Source organism: Lactuca sativa, chromosome 6 (assembly GCF_002870075.4).
Source record: "Lactuca sativa cultivar Salinas chromosome 6, Lsat_Salinas_v11, whole genome shotgun sequence".
Taxonomy (NCBI): Eukaryota; Viridiplantae; Streptophyta; class Magnoliopsida; order Asterales; family Asteraceae; genus Lactuca; species Lactuca sativa.
Genome location: NC_056628.2, coordinates 179717017 through 179735569, shown reverse-complemented (window position 1 = coordinate 179735569; position 18553 = coordinate 179717017). Strand labels below are relative to the sequence as shown.

Here is an 18553-nt window from a genome sequence, read left to right as displayed (position 1 = left end):
CTTAGGGTTTTCCAACCCAATACTAGCCCATTAGTCCATTGGTTGGGCTTTTAGGTCACTTTGGGCCTTATTGGGCCCATTAGGATCTCCTTGGGTCAATTAGGGACCATTAGACCTATTAGGGTTTCCTTAAGCCCATTGATCACATGTTTGGGCTTTTATGTCCATTAAGCTTCATTGGGTCCATTAGGGTTTACAAGGCTCATTAGGGTTTCAAGCACCCCAAACAAATCATACTCAACGAGGCAAGCACACCGCCACCCGACACGGCGGCCGGTGGCGGCAGGAGGCTGCAGCCACCACCTAACGGTGGTGGTTTAATTTTTCCGTTCATTATTCCAGTTTTTACAATTACAATGAACTCATGAAATAAGCACACACACACACACTATACTAAATAAACATACACCCGCAACCACCCTTGTGGTGGCCGGCGGTGGCACGTGGCGGCAGTGGCTATTCCCGACTTTCCAGCTAGACAAAACACACACAACACCCACATAAAAGCCAAATCACACACCCACACAACTCACAGCCACCTCCCACGGTGGCTGATGGTGACGAGACAAGGCAGCGACGGAAAGAAGTAGAAGAACTAGCGGCATGTGGTGGGATTTGCGATCACAGCCACCATGGTCGGATACCATGGTGGTTCTCCACAACTTCTACTCGACAGAGGCCCAAACCTACGAACACAACAACCCCTCGGGGTGGCAAACAATGACCGGAGCAACATACTTGAGCCATACGGAGGTCGCGACTGAGAAATAGCACCATGAGAACGATGAGGAGGATGAATGGAGGCCGTCGTGGACCGAAGCAACGTTAACCGCCGACTAGCGGCGTTTTCGTCTTCAACTGATGAAGCGTAACAGTGGTAGCAAACACACCCAAAACCCGTTGTCGATTTGTTCTCGCCGGAAGCTAGGGGTTGCGACGCATTGGCGGATCGGAAACGGTGGTTGACGACCTCAACCAAGGTGGTGGTGCAGCGCCGAAGGATGAAGAAGCGAGAGCGGCGGCTGGAGGAAGGGGCATAAGGAGATGACGGTTGCAAGGGTTTTGCTAGGGTTAGGGTTACATAACCTTATATACCCGATCCCATTATAAAAGTTTGCCATAATGACCAAAATGGTCCCTCCAGCTCCAATTAAATTCGAAATGGATCCATATTTTACCTTAACAGCCCCTCCAACCTAATTCCTTTCAAATTAAGTCAATAGTTTACCCTTTAAACCCCATCTTCTGAAATCCTTACAAATAAGGTTTGGAACTTACCAACCAGCCCCTAAGTTTCCAAAATCTCTTCATTTGAGTCCCAATAATTCACCAATTAGTCCCTGCCTTCATTAATATTTACAGAATAAATCTGAAACTTACATTTTAACCCCCAATCTCTACATTATAACGATTAGCTCCTCGAGACAAACACCTTACTATATAATTATCGATTTTTGGGCTATTATATATTCATTAATTTATTTATTTAATTATATAATAAATAGGGTGTTACATGGTGATTGAATATGGAAGCAAGAATCATAGTGCAATACGAATGATCTTGTGAGTGGCTTGAATTATGCATGAGCGAACTGATACATACGTTGTTCTTCTCGTAAAAGTATAGATCACATCTCCATGAACGTGGTGTAACACCTGTTTTCCAAAATGGATTAGTGGATGGTGTAAAGGAGTCAAAGACATGGTTTTTAAGAAAAATAATAGGTCATGACGTGACATGAATGGTGTCACGACATGGCATCCCAAATGAAGAAACACACATCCAATCTTGTGGACCAAGACGTGATGAGCAAGTGGCCATGACGTGGCAGCCACCTGAAGGTTAACCCTAATTTTCCTATGTTTTCTGCCTTGTTTAAGGGAAGTGAGGGTCTAACGTTTGCACACCCTCAGCCTCCATCACCTCCCTTACTTCCTTAATCAAATCTAGCCTCCATTGTTGATCTTGAGAACTCTTTTGGTGGTTTTTAGCTCCTTGTTAAAGAAGAAGGTTCCTTTGGTGCATTATTTCAACAATCTAGTATCCTCCTCACCACCTTGTGTTGTTTCTTGACCTTTGTAAGTCCTCAAGTTCTTGTCTTTCTCATTTAAGAATGCTAGATCTAAGTTTTTCCCACTTTTCTCCATGTTTGGGTTGAGTTGAATGCATGAAATCGTAACACTTAGTTATGGTAAGTTTCCTTTTGGGCCTTGTTATCAAAAGTTTGCAAAATGGTCCCTTAGCTAGTACGCGGGGTGTAGTGGAATAATACACTTAGAGTACTAGCCTTGCATGGACGCGGAGCTCATCCACGTATGTTGGGCGTACGTGGAGTGCACACGGCGTACGTGATCAGACCCAAAACCCTAATTTTTAGGGTCCAAGCCCTATATAATCACCTTAAGTCCCAAGAGCTAACCTATTTATCATCCTCCATTGTCTTAAAACCCTAATCTCAAACCCTAATAGCATTTTTGAGTGTTCTTGACCTTATTAGGGTGTATCTTTGGTAGTTTGGTGCCTTTGGTAGAAGAAGGAGTTGGTGAAGAAGCTTTGTTGGAGCTTAAGCGTGTAGATCCAGAGACTAGGCACCTTTCTCAGTTGCAAGAAGGTATAAAGTCTCAACCTTGATCTTTGTATGCTTAGATCTCTTCTTGTTATGGTTTTATGCTCCTTTTGTCCCCAAACTTTGGTCTTAGGGAGTATGGGTTACTCCAGACCCTTTGAGATGTCCTTTTAGACATCTTGATGAGCCTAGAATCATAAAAATGTGGCCTTGGACGTTAGTTTTCCTCATTGCATGAGTTATAGTGTGTTTATGGATTAAGAAGTTGGGATTTTGCGTGTAAAGCTCTTAATAGCCATGCAAAACCATAAAGTTGGAAACTTTATGGTTAAGGACAATATTTAAGACCTAGATTTGGCTTTGGACGTGAGGGATTAAAGGATTAAGCCTTGATTAATAATTTTGTTCAACAGGGTACGTAGGGCGTACTCCTGAGTATGCAACGCATACTCAATAAAGACCCCAATTATGGTTTGGTTGTACGTTGGGCGTACTGCTGAGTATGTAAGGTGTACTCAGCCTATTGACCGATGTTGACCTTTGACTAAATTTCAACCGTAGACTTTTTAACCAAGTGGACCTTGGTCAACTATTTTGACTCAGGAAGGGCATTTTGTTTATTTAACCATGTTAGGGTTTCCCTTGGAGCTTTTGGGCCTTAGGGCCCATTAGTTTGGTGCTTGGTGGGCCTTAGTGGGCTTAGTGAGTTTAGACCTTATTTGGCGAGTTATCTTGGGCTATATTGGACCTTGGATGATTTTTTTGGATTTTAGGCTTTTTGGACATTTTGATTGGGCTTTGGCCTTAAGTCAAGTTAGGAAAGGGTAAAAAGGTATTTACCCTAGTTTGCACTCTTAGTGTGAGTCAGGATCCAATTATTGATTGGATGTTATTTTGTGATAGAACGCGGGGATTTTAGCAGGCCAACAGCCATGGATTCCTTCTGTGTGATTCAACCGTGCGAGGTGAGTTTCCTCACCATGTTTAGCGGGTCTAAGGCACCAATGTTGGCCCATGATCAGTGATGCTAGGATACTAGATGTCTGTGTGACTCTTGTATGTGTATGTGCTTATATGATTTCTATGTTGTGTGGAACCTGTTATGAGAGTTTGGACGAGGCCCATTATACTCAGTGGGCGGGGGCCGATATGTGAGTTTGGGTGTGCCCGTTATGCTTAATGGGCAGGTCCTGTTATGCAAGTGTGGGCGGGGCTCGATACACTCATTGGGTAGGGCCCGTTATGTGTTTATGTATGTATGATATGTAGTATGTTGGGGAAATCAATAAGCTTTGTGCTTACGGTTTTCAGTTTATGTTTTAGGTACTTCTGGTTCCAAAGGGAAGAGTCTGGGATGATTGTAGAGCACACACCACATGTTTCCATATTTTGTGATTTACTTTGATGATTGATGATGTATTAATACAATTTGTTTATATTGGTTTGATGACAATGATATGGTTTACTATTTTATTAATCTGAAAATGAAAAAATTTCGGGTCTTATTTTTGGGACGTTACAGAATCCATCAAGTTAGCAGCTTTATGGATCATTGAGATCCTTTGATAATCATAAGTCTCAAATCTAAAGTTTGATGGTGGATTGGTCTCCAAGCATCAGATCTTGGTGCTTTTTCTCTTAATTTGACCAAAGTTTGAGCCATGTTATTGAATTGGTCATGCATGATTGAAAAGCATCGATCTTTGTGATATATTAGGCTCTATGAAGGTTTCTGGAACGTTAGAAGGAGTGGCTTGACAGATTAAGAGTTGAATCTGTTAAGATGTAGAAACCTAGTTTTCACGATGTGGCATTTAGTTCGCCACAACATGATGACTAGAGGATGGCCCAACTGTTTTAACATGGAGTGCCCATGATGTGACCTATGGGTGGTCACAACGTGGAGACTTGTTGAGGTTGACCTTAATCTTGACAGTTGACTTTTTTACCATAGTTGACGTTTGGTCAAATTAGGGGTTTAGGGTGTAGATTGAGAGGATACTTCCCTATTGCTGATAGCTATCTCATTGTACTTGTCTACCCTGTGTGTGAGTTGTTGTGTTTTAGTTGCTATCCGCGAGGTGAGTATTCTCAATGTATTACTTATGCCATGGTGTGTGCACATGTTAACTAGGTGGGTCTTATTTTTTGATTGTTGTTATGTGTTATTGAGTTGCGGATAGCTCTAGGGTGTGCTGTTAGTCCATTGGGATTGCTAATAGTCCCCAGGGTTGTTGATAACCCATAGGGTGTGTTTTTAACCCACATAGCATTCTGTTAGCCCATTAGGACTACGGAAAGTCCCCAAGGTTGTTGATAACTCATATGGTGTGTTGTTAGCCCACAAGGCATGCTGTTAGCCTAATGGGATTACTGATAGTCCCATGGGGTTGCTAATAACCCATTGTTATTTATGTTGTTGTGTTGTAAATGCTATTTTGGGGAACTCACTAAGCTTTATGTTTATAGGTGTGGATTAAATGTTTTTCAAGTACTTATCCGTTTACAAAGGTGGGATTGTACACACACACACATCAACAATTTTATAATTCGAGACTTCACATTGTCTTCCTTATAACTATTATTTTTGAATAATGGTTTATGAACAATTGGTTTGACTTGAATGTAACTTTAATAATGAAGGTCGTCTATTCTATTTTAAAAATGAAAAAAAAAATTACTCTGGAATTTGGGATATTACACATGGGAAGGCACATGACGGTTGATTAAGCTCTCTATATAATAAACATATGAGATAGTCCGTTAATTGTGTATGAGACAAGATTCTTTTCCAAGATAGTAGTGTTAATGTTGTCAAGGAGGTCAATTATCGTTATGATTTAGGTACAATATCCAATGATCTTGAAATCACCAAGAACAACATTATCAAGTTGAATGACTTTAGCATTCTTATTATTGCAAAAAAAAAGGGTTTTAGGTTCTTCCATACTTATTGATCAGTTGTGTTTTTCTTCAAAATCATATGTAATTAAGGGTATGTATGAGGTGGTTTGGTTCGTTTATAGACCAAAACATAACCATTACAACCGTTAATGTCTTTAGGTTGTCATTGGAATGTATGCTTTAATATTTGTAAGATTATGAGTCTTTGTTGTGGTTACGATGGAGAGGAAGAATGAAAGAAGATTGGGAGAGACATGGTCGGTGGAAGGATGATTTCAGCGACTAGGGCATAGCCCTGAGGATAATGAAAAAAGGGAGAATGATTATGGGAGATAAATTTGAAAGGGATCCTTTATCATTGATGTGTTTATATTAGAAAATACATACAAGAAATTTGGGCGTATCTAATACATGGAAGACATGGGCCAAAATAAAGAACGGAATAGTGGTACACTAATGGTGATCATTTCTATTCAGTTGTGGAGAGGTTTGGATGTTTGTTTCTGATTAAATATAGGGAAATTCTTCCAAATGATCAGTGTATCCCTATGTGAGTCTAATAGTGTTTATGAACCCTCCATAATTTGAATATGTTTGTCAGTAAGGGGTATGTATAGTAATTATTGTCGATTTTAATGTTTATATCAAGTATTATTTGCTTAAAAATACATATTTACATTGATTTTTACTTGATTTGATTTTTTTTTCTTTTAATTTAACAATAAGTCTGTTAGATATATAATCTTCTACTCATTGTACTTATTGTATTTGTTTTAATCTTTGTGTGGCCCATTGTATTTAGCCCACAATGTTTTAGCATAGCCCAATTCTTATATCATGTATATATTTGGCGATGGAATAAAATTATCGTTCATGGGAAAATATGGTGCCTAACATGGTATCAGCCTAATCTCTCTAAACCCTAGTCGATCCTCAGGGCAGCGGTCTTTCTTTTCTTCTCATCTCAAATTCTATCTCTTCTCCATCATGACTATCTTAGAAGGATCTTCCAAAACCAAACCTACTGATAAAATATTTGGCATCACAAACATAAAGTCATATTTCCCTCTTTTACTTGATCTTGATTGCATGAATTATGATTCATGGAAAGAATTATTCAAGATCCATTGCATTGGGTATTCCGTCTATGGTCATCTTGATGGTTCATCTCTCAAAGCCGATGAACCTCAATGGGAAGAAGTTGATAATATTGTCAAACAATAGATGTATGACACTCTTACTCAGCCTCTCCTTCAAACCATTATCAAAGCTGATGCTACAGCAGCCGAAGTCTGGAAGTCTATTGAAGCTCTTTTCCTTGAAAACAAAGAATCCAAAGCCGTGGAACTCGATGATGAACTTTGTTCCATTACTATTGGTGACTCAATGATCGTTCAATATTGCACTCGTATAAAGTCAATTGTTGATATTCTTACCAACATCGGTGCCCCAGTTCTAGAACGTAATCTTGTTATCTATGGCATTAATGGCCTCTCTCCAAAGTTTGCTCATGTGGTTACCACCATTCGACATCAGAAACCATTCCCAACTTTTCTTGAAATGCGGTCGATGTTAACACTTGAAGAACATTCTATGCTTAAGGAACAAAATTGTGTGGTACCATCCATTCATCAAGATCATGCTCCAGCCCCTACTATCCTAAATACCACGCATGAAAACCACAATCATGAAAATCGGCCTCCAAATAATCATCGAGGCTCTTCATTTAATGGCAGGGGCGGTGGTCGTAACTCCAGAGGCGGCGGCAGGAGCGGTCGTTCCGGCAAAGGTCGACCTGGTGGTGTCAGCGGGAATATTGGATCGCCTACTACTCTCGCTGGTAATAACGACTAGGGGATTTGGAACCCTTGGTTTGGAGCGTCTTCCAATCAGTGACCCAACAACAATGTTGTTGGGCTTTTACCTCCTTCCCACACTTATTGGGCTAACTCCCAACATAGCAGGCCTTATAATCAGCAACCTACATGGCAGAATTTTAATCAACCCAATTCGACATCAACTTATCCTCAACAAACTTTTATGGCCAACTCACATTTTAATCATCCCAATCCATGGCAGAATTTTTTTCCAGATCAACCGACTGCTCTTCCGCAAGCGTTTTCTACCATGAATCTTCAAGAACCCAGAAATGCTGAGTGGTATATAGATACCGGGGAAACTGCCCACCTTCATGCCGACCAAGGTATTCTCAAGCCCTTTACAAATAAGTGTTCTAATTTTTCTGTTTTAGTTGGCAATGGATCTCGTATTCCCGTTACTCAATCGGGTAACTCCTCTATTAGCATTAATCCCTTTCGTACCTTAGCTCTTAACAATGTTCTTATCACTCCCCAAATAATTAAAAACCTTATTTATGTTCGCCAATTCACTCGTGATAACAAATGTAGTATTGAATTTGACGAGTTTGGTTTTTCTGTGAAGGATTATCTCACCAAACAAGTCCTCCTTCGATGTGATAGTCAAGGCGATTTATATCCCATTACAAGTCCACCTCCTCAAGTGCTTCTTGGTGTCAGCTCATCCATGTGGCACCAACGTCTTGGTCATCCCGGCCATCAAGTTATTCAATATTTACTTTCCAATAAGTCTATCACATGTAATAATAAGAAGTCTTCTAGTTGTGACATGCTTGTCAACTCGGCAAACATGTTTGTTTATCTTTTTCTCTGTCGAATAATGATGCTACTTTTCCATTTCAAGTTATTTATTCGGATGTTTGGACTTCTCCTTTATTAAGTCATAGTGGAATTTAATATTATATCATTTTTCTTGATCAATTTTCTCATTGTGTGTGGGTGTATCCTCTTCGTAAAAAATCCGACGTTTTTTCTAAATTCATTCACTTTCGTGCTTACATCAAAAACCAATTTCATGCTGACATACAAACCTTTCAATGTGACAATGGCAAAGAATTTGATAATTCTCAATTTCATAACTTATGTGACATCAATGGCATCCATATGTGCTTCTCTTTTCCTTACACCTCTCAACAAAACGGGAAATCTGAAAGAATGCTTGGAACCAAAAATAGCATCATACGTAATTTGCTTTTCCATACTCACCTCCCTCTAACCTATTGGGTTGAAGCTTTACACATGGCCTCTCATCTTTTGAACATCCTTCCCCCCACCACCTTAGAGAATGACACACCATACCACAGACTTTTCAACAAACATCTATCCTACTCCCACCTTCGTGTTTTTGGGTGCCTTTGCTACCCTCACACAATCAACACTCACAAACTTCAACCTCTTTCGGTTCCTTGCATCTTTCTTGGATATCCCACCAACCACAAAGGTTTTTGTTGTCTTAACCTCCATATAGATCAAATTATCATCTCTCGTCATGTCACATTCGATGAAACAATCTTTCTGTTTGACTCTATGACTCCAACTCATTCTCCTAAATATGACTTCCTCAAGTTAGATGACACCCGTAATATCTTTAATGACCCTAGTCACCCAGCTCAACCTTTCGGTCCTTTTTCCTATACTTCCTCTCCTCCTATTGCATCTATTCCTGTCGACACCTCTACCTCTAATCCCACGGCCATTGGATCTCCCTCCGAAGCCCCTCCTGTTGTCGGCTCTAGCACCGTAGATACTCCTCCCATTGGTGTCTCTTCCTCCACCGAGGGTCACTCGGACCTTCATCCTTTGGTTCATCAAGCTGCCCAAAACAATGCTTCCACTCCCTCTCGTTCTTACTCCATGGTTACTCGTTCTCACCATGACAATGTCAAACCCATCACCAAACTCAATCTTCATATTGAGTCTCATTCCATCCTCTCACGTATTCCTCGAACTTATTCCAAAGTCTTCCGAGATCCTAACTGGTTGACTGATATGACAGAAGAATTTAATGCACTTAATTTTAACAAGACTTGGGTACTTGTACCTCGGCCTCCTAATGCTAATGTGGTTAATTGTATTTGGTTGTTCAAAAATAAATTTAATGCAGATGGATCTCTTGCTCGGTATAAGGCTCGTTTGGTTGCGAACGGTCGCAGTCAACGCCCTGACATTGACTATGATGAGACGTTTAGTCCGGTTGTCAAGTCGGCTACTATCAGGGCTGTTCTTAGTTTGGCTATTTCCCACGATTGGCCAGTTCATCAATTAGATGTCAAAAATGTCTTCCTTCATGGTCATCTTCAAGAGACTGTCTACATGCATCAACCTCCGGGGTTTCGTGACACGTCACATCCCGATCATGTCTGTTTACTTAAAAAGTCGCTCTATGGACTCAAACAGGCGTCGCGGGCTTGGTATCACCGTTTTTCTCAGTTCATCACATGCCACGGTTTTTCTAATAGTCGTTTCAATTCTTCTTTATTTTTTTATAGACAGGGTGATCAGCTTGCATATCTTCTTTTATATGTCGATGATATTGTCTTGACAGCCTCCTCTACAGGTCTCCTCCAACACATCATTTCTACTTTACGCTCAAAGTTTGTCATGTTAGATTTGGGTTCTCTGAATTATTTTTTGTGCATTGTCGCCTCACGAGATTGTCAAGGAATGTTTTTATCTCAACAAAAATATGCTACTAAGATTCTAGAGCATGCTCACATGCTTAATTGCAAGTCGGCCTGTACTCCTGCAGACACATCCGCTAAACTTGACGGCACTAGCCCACCAGTTGCTGATCCGACACACTACCGCAGTCTCGCAGGAGCACTTCAATATTTGACCTTCACTCGCCCTGACATTACTTATGCAATTCAACAAGTGTGTTTGTTTATGCATGATCCTCGGGAGCCTCAGTTCTCAACTCTTAAACGCATTCTAAGGTATATTCGAGGCACTCTTGATCATGGTTTATAGTTATATGCATCTCCTTCTCGAGGTTTCGTTGCCTATTCTGATGTTGATTGGGTCGGATGCCCCACAACTAGACGCTCCACATATGGATACTGTGTTTTTCTTGGACCTAATCTTCTCTCTTGGTCGTCTAAGAGACAGGGTATGACTTCTCAGCCCAGTGTCGAAGCTTAGTACAGAGGTGTTGCTAATGCGGTGGCTGAGACTAGCTGGCTTCGAAATCTCTTACGTAAACTTTTATATCCACCTCTCTTTGCCACTCTTGTTTACTGTGATAATGTGAGTGTTGTCTATCTAGCACTCTTCAAATCATGTTCAGCATCAACGTACAAAACATACTGAGATAGACATTCATTTTGTTCGAGACAAGGTTCCTTTGGGACAGGTCTGCGTCCTTCATGTGCCATCCTCCTTTCAGTATGCATATATTTTCACCAAAGGGCTTCCATCCCCATTATTTCTTGACTTCATATCCAGTCTAAACGCCAATCAAGAACTCCCGTTCCGACTGCAGGGGGTTGTTAGACATATAATCTTCTACTTATTGTATTTGTTTTAATCTTTTTGTGGCCCATTGTATTTAGCCCACAATGTTTTAGCATAGCCCAATTCTTGTATATGTATATATTTGGTGATGGAATACAATTATCGTTTATTGGAAAATATAATGCCTAACAAAACCGACCAAATCAAATCTAAATCCTTATTGTGTCACCCCTATACCAATATCATATCTTTCCTAACTATACTGTCAGCAACGTAAAACTATACTGTCAGCAACGTAAAAATTTCTTATTATCGTAAATTCATATTATTATTTACCTAAATTTTGAAATACTCAGTATCATTACCGCAGACTCAGCTACTAGTGAAGAGCATGCATCATTGGCTAAATGTGTAAAATAGGACATCCCATCCATGAGGAATATACATAACCTTCACATAATGTTTATTAGACGTCCTAGAGATCAAGTCAATTGTTACCCAAGACCCTAGAAAACATGGATAAATTATTTCATGGAAATTTAACTTAATCAATTAATATTAAAAATATTATATTCGACCGCCTTATTGTTCGAAACTTTTTTTCTACACATACCACAAACTCATCAGCCTACCTTCACTACATAATTAATAAATTATGAACTAGCACCACCCTCTTTTCTCTTACTAGTGAATTTAGTTTCTTTATACGGAAGTGGAAAAGTAAGCCATTTTAACATACCTTTTAATATCATGGTAAAACCGACATGTGCTCTTCATTGCAATATTAATTCAAGTGAGGGAAACAAACTTTTAATATTTAAGTTTTCCATGATCCAAAATTCACAAACATATAACGACTCCAATTATGTACACCGCAACCAAAGCAAAAACTACCAGTCACACCAGAGCTTACAAACACATGGCCTCAACCCGCTTCAGCAAACAAATATATATCGAGCGCTTGTTCAAGGCACCACACAACACATAGCCACGTTTTTTTACTAAAACATTGACTCCAAATACTGATTCCTATGCCTCCGATTAAACTCCAAAACACTCCCATAAGTCCGATCCGATATCCCAACAAACAAAGCCTCACTATCCGGGCTAAACGAGATCCCACCGATTTCACCAAACACATCAATCTCTTGACCCGACCCGTACCCACTTTCGGTATCAAATACGTGAACAAAGTCTGCGGGTTCAGCCATAGCCATGAACCTACCATCTCCACTAAACCTAATCCCCCTAATTGCACCCATTCTTCCCTTAAGCACCATTAAAGACTTAGACAAATTCCTCACATCCCATAGCCTACAAGTTGTGTCTTGGTTACCCGTTGCCACAATTTGTCCGTTTGGATGCCACGCAGACGCAAACGAGTAGTCTAGATGCCCTTTCATTTTCCCAATTTCCTACATATCATCAAATCAAATTTTATCTTTATCTGTATCTGTATGGATCAGCTCAGGGGTTACTATAAGAATATGAGAGATTTGATGTTTTAAATAGAAAGTAGAACTTACTTTTCCTGAATGGGCGTCGGCTAGTAAGCATTCGGTGCTGTCCCCGAGGACGGCTAATAATTTACCATCGGGGCTCACGGATGTGTCCTACACATATATCATTAGCCATGAGAATAATAATATTTAAAGAGTAAATTACATTTTCGGTCCCTGAGTATAGCTGATTTTTTCAATTTTGGTCCTTATTCGAGATTCTAGTAACATTTTTGGTAATTTTCATCCCAACGACACTTAGAAAGACCTAAATAAGAACCAAATTTGCAAAAGAAAACTTTTTACGACCAAAATTGAAAAAATCATCTTACGCATAGGGACCAAAAATGAAACTTATTCAATATTTTATTTAAAAAAAAGGAAAAATTGATAAATTATCTTTACTCACATTAACGGACCATGGAAACTTGAAGCTATCCGTACAAGTAAAACTTTTTGCATCAAAAACACGTATAAGTGCATCATTGTTGGCGGTCATGACCCTTGTGGACCCACTACACATAAAGTAACCTGTTCAGTTCAGTTCTGTTTTGTCCTGTACTGTCATATTTGGTCAAAGTCAAACTGACCTTGAACCGTAAGATATGTCGACTGAGTTAGTTATGGCATTTTCATCGTCTGCGATTTTTGTGGCGAATGAGACTCCGGGTTTGTTGAGATACTGTTTTTATTTATTTACAAATAGAGAAAAATATTGATTAAAATTTATAGATTTAATTAAAATTATAAAATTTATGGATTTTGAAAAGTGTACCTTGCAGATTAGTTCACCATGAAAACCACCTGCGACTATCAAGTCATCCCTGACAGCCATTGTGCTGACCTGGACTCGCGACAGTGAACGAGAAAAGGACCCGGGGTATTTCTGTAATTTGACATATTAATATTAGAAGTGATGAGTGAAATTTCATGAGATTTGATAAAATGGTATAATGGTTAGGCTTAGATAATTACATACCAAAGTAGGTAATACAGGCATAGCGACATTAATTACTTCTTTGCCCCTCTTGAGAAGTGAAGACCAATGCATGACTGAGTAGTTTTGCATAAGGTAGAGATCATGCTTTGAGGTTGCCCATAAAAGATTCCTCAGCTGAAAGAATCAACAATAAATAAGAATTAACCCCTGGGCAAAATGGTAAATTCACTCATCTTACTCATAAGCAACTTACAAAGCAGTGCATGTGTTTTTGGACTATAAACATCATATAAAGAATCATCTAACGCATGCAATTGATACATATGTAGCACAAGGAAAATAAAAATTAAATAGCAATGTACTAATAAGTAATAACTAATAAGAAACATTGGAAGCAATTAATTAAACTAAATATATGAATATGTAAAAGTGGGTCCAGGTCGCCAGCTAAGCACTAAAACGGGTGAAGTGAAAAAAAAATGTCTACATGAGACAATTTTTTTCATAAATGTTAGAATGTGACCCTGTCATACCATATGAAGAGCTTCTTTATCCACATGCTGCTTGATTTAAATGGCACCCTGCTTCTATGGCTGAAATATAAAACTGATACTGGGTCCCACAACATGTATTATTATTATTTTTAATAAAAAAAAACAGTAAAAATAGGAGCCTATTATAAAACTAAAACAACCCTATATGAAAACAAAAGCCTATACTTAACACAACTAGAATAGGTTCTGGCTTTTTTCAATGATAAGGGTATTCACGTCTTTTGTATTCTTTTAGCAATTACACGTTTAACACAAATATAAGACCCATGGGGCCCACATCTGCATCCAAATGTTTGTTAGCAGAATGTAGAATTAATTATTAATTAAACTCAACATTCAAAGTACAAACATAATGCCAATTTATATATACATATACATATATATACCTCCCCAATGCTTCCATGTCCACAACATAGCATAAGAATGATATGGTCAGCTGTTGGGATTAAGAACCAACTTTTGCACAATTTCAGGATTGCACATCTTATTTAAAACTCTCATCATATAACAATGCCAATGCACTTATTTTAATCTGCACAAAAAGGATTTTTTGTGAATACAAGACTCAGGCTCAATTGAGCCTATACATTAAAACCAAGTCTCATATCATATTATTCATATCAAGCAACCTCTTTTCTATTCTATCAATATTATAACAAAAACTCCACAACTAAATACCATATGGTGCATAATGTGACTCTAGTTCATAGAATAAATGGATCATAAAATTTCCACACAGATACTACTTCAATACACAGACATATAAATAGAAGGAAAATTAAACCAGGAGAGAAGTTTTATACCTGAAAATGAACGACAGTTGGCTTCACAAGCCTTGTATTGAACTGAAAATTGTAAAGAGTCTGACTTTTGTCTACTTTCTTGCACACCTGTAAATTATATAACAAGAAGAAACACAAAAATTATATAAGGTATAAACAAAAAAACAGAACACAAGAATTATAAGTTTTAAATATACCTTTTCTAAATGTTCACGAGAGTGTGGAATGTTCTCATAGTTTTTGTATTGCTTCAATCTTGTTTCTCTGTACTTGTCTCTTGTAAAATTGAGCCTTTCCCATGGAATCCCTTGTATATCTTTCCCGTTTCTAGCTTCTTCAGCTGATGTATCTGTTTTTGACTTGTTCTGATAAATCAAAAAACCTCAACTGTAAATGAAGATCAAGAATTTCAAGAAATTATTCTACTTTATGTTTACTGAAAGCATATGTTATACCTGGTCAAAATCGTCCTCGAAATCTGAGTCCATTGAATCTTCGGCACAATTTTTTTGCAGGTGATTGTTGTTGTTGTTGTTGTTGTGCTCAAAATCGGTCATATCATAATATTCATCGTCAATCATATACTCAAGTTCTTGGTTCTGAAACTGCGCCATATTGTCCTACAAATATTAGGTCTATTTAAACAAAATTTGTTCCTCTTTTGCATAAGAAAAGGGTAAATTCCTCTTAACAAAAGGGTATTTAGTGAAAGGAAAGAACGAAGAAGAGGTATGATTTGATTTATAAGGTTTAGAAGACCAATTATCAGCTTTCAGAGTTGATATGATTTATTGAAATTTTTACGAAGGCAGACAAACCGTTATCAAATACATATATTAGATCAATTTGGAATCAACTTTTTTGTTTAAAAAAAACACATAAATCAGGAACTTGAAAAATAATTAGTTTGGCCTCAAAGTAAAATTAAATGGGGAATAACGTCGATAGGATTCAGGAGCATAGAGAAAATAAGCCAAAACGGTATAACCAGAATGTATTGGGCTTCCAGTCGCCTGAATGCATAATGTACAACTTCTCATGCATAACGTACAACTTGCAATGCATAATGTACAACTGTAAATGCATGACGTACAACTTTGCATGCATTGATCATCGCCGGCGTGGATGAAATATAATCACATACGACAAGACGAACATAGATGAACAGAAAAATACGCATTCACTTCACCAATGTAATTAAAAACCAATCGGCCAACAAAACTGACAAAATTAAAGCAAAAAAGAGCAACACGATACGTAACGCCAAATTCACGATCATAATTCAGTTCCTAGACACACATATGACGAACAAGCTAACATGAATCAACTTATGCTTTGACGACAACAAATTTTACTTCTAATCAAAGCATAATTAAGATTTACTAAAAAAAAGTCTACAAGCTAATCAAAATTCAAAACTGGAGGATCTGTCAACGAACATAACGAAATGAAATCAACGAAGGCAAAATCAAAAGCAAAAGCAAAAAAGCACACGGCAGCCTAAATTCACTACTAATATTCAGTTTTAAACCACACAGATTACGAACAGGCTAAAGTCTTCGCGTTAGGCTACAAACAACAAAAGAAAATACTGCAAAAGAAAAGAATACCTAAAACACGATGAACTACGTCAAACTGGAGATTTTCCTGGTAAGATAGGATGAGATCAGCCACCGGAGGTTAAAAAATCCGGCTTTAGATTGATGGAAAAGTCCGATCGGAGACCAGAATGAACAAATGTATGTGAAATAGATGGAGAGAAGAGTCTGGAATGGAAGAGAGAAAACGGAGGATTTAGCAAAACGGAGTTTGTATAGTGCCGAGTGGGCCATACTTATAGAAGGAGGTTTGGGTGAAGGTGTGGGACTGTGGGTCCCTGGACGTCGACTTACGACTGAGGCTCGTGACTTGACCCTACATAGAAGTTCATTAGTCATCACCCGTCCTTTTTGGGTTTTACTTTAATATTTGTTAGATACGTTGATTTTACTTAAATACATTTTTAACTTAAAAGAAAATTACACTTATGCAAAACAAAATTTTGGTTTTGTTTGGGATTGATCATTAAGCTATTTCTTTGCACAATTAGTTTTAAAATTTCAAATTACTTATTCTCTCGGTTTCAAAATTATTGTTTACGTTTGATTTTTGAAGTTTTTTTATGTCAATTTTGACCATAAATAATTTTATTTGTGTTATATAATTTTTGATGAAACTTATATAAATGAAAATACATTTAAAAAGCAATCTATTCATATATCTTGCATAAAAAATTATATAACAAAAAATAAATTATTTCAGGTCAAAGTTGAACAAAAGAGACTTAAAAAATCAAACGTGGACAATAATTTTGGAACAGAGAGAGTATTAATTATGTCATGTTGATCGAATTGAATCGATTGCCTAATTACAAAGCTTAGTTGACAGTATGACATGTAAGAGAAGCTTAAACGGTGGTATAGTTATGCAACTTGTAATGTCCCAAAATACTAGTAAAACTTTCATTTTAAATAAACCAAAATCATTCATTCATTTGTTTCAAAAGAAAATCAGAGTAACAACATTCTCAAAACATCAGAGTAGAGTCAAAAATAGCCAATACGGAAAAAGCCTTCGGGGGATGCAGTGTAGTCAAGCCGAGACATTCCATTTGGAACTGGAAGTACCTAAAAACATTTTTAAACATAAACCGTAAGCACAAAGCTTAGTGAGTTCCCCAAAATACAACATACCATACAAACAATAGTAAATGATATGGGTCGAATCATAGTCTTACAGTCACTTTCTGCCATGGGCCAAATCATGGTCTTTCCTTGCAATATCGAAGGCCAAATCTCAGTCTTATAAACAAGTATCGGGGGCCACATCTTGGTCTTCCATGCAAGTATCACAAAAACAACTACCATCCAACATACAAATGTCAGGGGCTAGATCCTGATCTTTCATACACTTGCTAGCGGCCAGATCCTGTTCTTTAATACATATGTCTGGGGCCACATCCTGGTCTTCCATGCAAGTATCACAAAGACAACGAGCATCATACATAATATAGTGAGAATACTCACCCTACAGACGTAATCAACAACTAACAACTCTCACAGCCAATGTACGGGTGTTAAACACCTCCTAATAAACCACATAAGGTAAACTCTTAGTCCACCTTCTAAAACTAGCCAATTGACCAAAAGTCAACCACGTCAAAAGTCAACAGTCAACAGCCAAAATCATCATCAGCTAACTTTCATGTCGTGGCTAGTCCATAGCCATGTCATGGCTCACAAACTCAGTCGGAATAATCTAATCCACATGCCATGGCTTACTCCAGACAAAATAGTCGATAAGTCCCTTATTGTCCAGAAGTTGCTCAAATGAAATCGTTAAGCTTGCTAAGAGGTTCTCTACACCACAAGGATCTTCTTCTTCCTTCCAAGTGCACCAAATCACCGAAAGTAAGATCAAATATGGAGGGGAGGGTATTATGGTTTGCTTCAAGGTTCATGGAGGTGATGGAGGCTGAAAATGATGCCTTAATTATGAGGTTAGAGGCTTAAATACGGAGGAAACCCTAAAATTATGGGCTTGGGCGAAACAGTTGCCACGCCATGGCCTTTCTCTTTCCACGTAGTGGGGCTCATCAGGAGGACACGATCATTTAAGCCATGCCACATCATGGCATATATTTTTTCCCAAAACTCCATCTTTGGTCCATTTAAGTCTTTAGTTAAACCAATCTGGAAAACGGGTGTTACACAACCACTTCACAGCCCGATGTCCACCTACCTAATAAATGATACCCTTATATAGCACACTTTTGTTACATTATTTCCTTCATTTGACCATTCAAACTAATCTTTTCAAGTTAAAAGATCTCCTTCAAATATGCCTTCCTCTTCCTCCTCCAGTCGAATGTTGAGGCTACGAGCTATGATGACGGACAACGAGCACAACCTGCCTCATTGTGATTGTGAGAAACCCTC

The 18553-nt window shown here is 38.3% G+C and overlaps 2 protein-coding genes across 6 annotated transcripts; one reads left to right on the top strand and one right to left on the bottom strand.

Annotated features, from left to right (window-relative positions):
• The first annotated feature begins 6695 nt into the window (after positions 1-6695).
• Positions 6696-7325, top strand: LOC111891443 (uncharacterized). The gene has a single exon (XM_023887496.1). It carries the CDS (start codon positions 6696-6698, stop codon positions 7323-7325), a length of 630 nt encoding a protein of 209 aa, XP_023743264.1.
• A 4270-nt stretch (positions 7326-11595) lies between these two features.
• On the bottom strand, positions 11596-16387 carry LOC111891401 (uncharacterized WD repeat-containing protein C2A9.03). 5 transcript variants are annotated; one of them, XM_023887449.3, is made up of 10 exons: positions 16187-16387; positions 15032-15196; positions 14774-14941; positions 14598-14684; positions 13280-13414; positions 13076-13186; positions 12891-12982; positions 12710-12815; positions 12328-12414; positions 11596-12216 (listed from the first exon to the last, which is right to left on the bottom strand). In XM_023887449.3, the coding sequence occupies exons 2-10, from the start codon at positions 15188-15190 to the stop codon at positions 11803-11805; spliced, it is 1359 nt and encodes a 452-aa protein (XP_023743217.2). In that variant the 5' UTR covers positions 15191-15196; positions 16187-16387; the 3' UTR covers positions 11596-11802. The 5 variants fall into 5 exon arrangements, with proteins under 5 accessions (XP_023743217.2, XP_023743218.2, XP_052620758.1 ...); XM_023887450.3 differs by having other exon boundaries at positions 15032-15181; positions 16187-16386; XM_052764798.1 differs by lacking the exons at positions 15032-15196; positions 16187-16387 and adding exons at positions 13774-13852; positions 14181-14326 and having other exon boundaries at positions 14774-14827.
• Positions 16388-18553: the final 2166 nt, after the last annotated feature.